Source organism: Loa loa, assembly GCF_000183805.2.
Source record: "Loa loa unplaced genomic scaffold supercont3.2558, whole genome shotgun sequence".
In the NCBI taxonomy this organism is placed as follows: Eukaryota; Metazoa; Nematoda; class Chromadorea; order Rhabditida; family Onchocercidae; genus Loa; species Loa loa.
Genome location: NW_018110736.1, coordinates 1 through 1,304, shown reverse-complemented (window position 1 = coordinate 1,304; position 1,304 = coordinate 1). Strand labels below are relative to the sequence as shown.

The 1,304-nt window shown below is 24.9% G+C and overlaps 1 protein-coding gene across 1 annotated transcript; it reads right to left on the bottom strand.

The window, feature by feature from the left end:
* Positions 1 to 114: 114 nt before the first annotated feature.
* On the bottom strand, positions 115 to 309 carry LOAG_15732 (hypothetical protein; the record flags this gene model as incomplete). The annotated part of the gene is made up of 1 exon (XM_003151220.1): positions 115 to 309. A coding segment is annotated over one exon (195 nt), but the record flags the coding sequence as incomplete, so codon positions are not given.
* Positions 310 to 1,304: the final 995 nt, after the last annotated feature.

Below are 1,304 nucleotides of genomic sequence, written 5' to 3'. Positions count from 1 at the left end.
TTAAATATTTTTTGTTTTTTATTTTAAAAAAAAAAAAATTACTTTTTTTCTTTTCCGCTTCAAAATGTTAAAAATGTTCGTTGAAGCATCAACTAGGAATGATGATGAGTCATGCTAAAGGTATTTATATAAACGGTATTTCTGTTTACATCTCTTCTTTACATCACCCTTCTCTTCAATCTTCATGATAAGTATATTTATCGGTCTGTCCATGTGTGTGTGTGTCTGTGTATGTATACCTGTGCGTGTACCTGTCTGTGTACGTGTACCTGTGTGTGTACCTGTCTGTGTATGTGTATACCTGTCTGTCTGTGTGTGTATGTGCAAAATTATGATAATTATTAATATTCAAATTATGCATACAAAAGAAAGAGAAGTAAGTATAAAGAAGAGAGTTTTATTGTTTACATTTTTTCTTTTTATTTTTGCTTATGTCAACTTGAGGTGACATAATAATGAATGATTGGATATATGTCAACTTAATTAATTAAAAGAAAACAGAAAAAATATAAATATATCTATAAACAATTCGAAAGTTTCATTCCTTACGCTAAAATTTGTTTCATTCCAGCTAATATCAATTAGTTATTATTTTTATTAAATTAATTAGCATTAGCATATGGTGATTTAATGAATTCAACAAATGTTCAGGTGGTATATCAAATCATGATAAATAGCATATAATTAGCAAATAATAATGGGGATTGTTTTGTGAAAGGTAAAAAAAGTATCACAATGATCTGTTATTGTGTAATTAATTATATGCTAACATTATTGTTATTTATCATTGAAATATTTTCTACAGTATAGTACGTTCTCAATGTATACGATAATATAATATTGTATTATCGTATTATGGTAAACAGTAATATGATACAAATATTGACGTATATTAAAGCTAATACAGTAACGTCATGGAAAAATATGATACGATAATAAAAATAACTTTAAGTAATACAATAAAAATCATGCGAATTTATGCATATCGTTTATTGATATTATTGTATACAATGACAATAACCTTTTTTTTTTCGAATTTCACTATTTTTATTTCTATTTAATATATGTTTAATCACCAAATTCAATTTATCAATTCAGTTGAATTCTATTACTATCAATTTTTCAATCAGTTTAAAAATAATGCTAAGAAAAAGGGATGGGAAATGAAAAAAGGAATACAACCAACAAATTCCTCAATGGTTTTTTTTTAAACTAATATGATAAAAACATGCAAATATAATCACATACTTTAGCTAATACAATAAAAATTATGTGAACATAATCACATACTTTAGCTATTACAA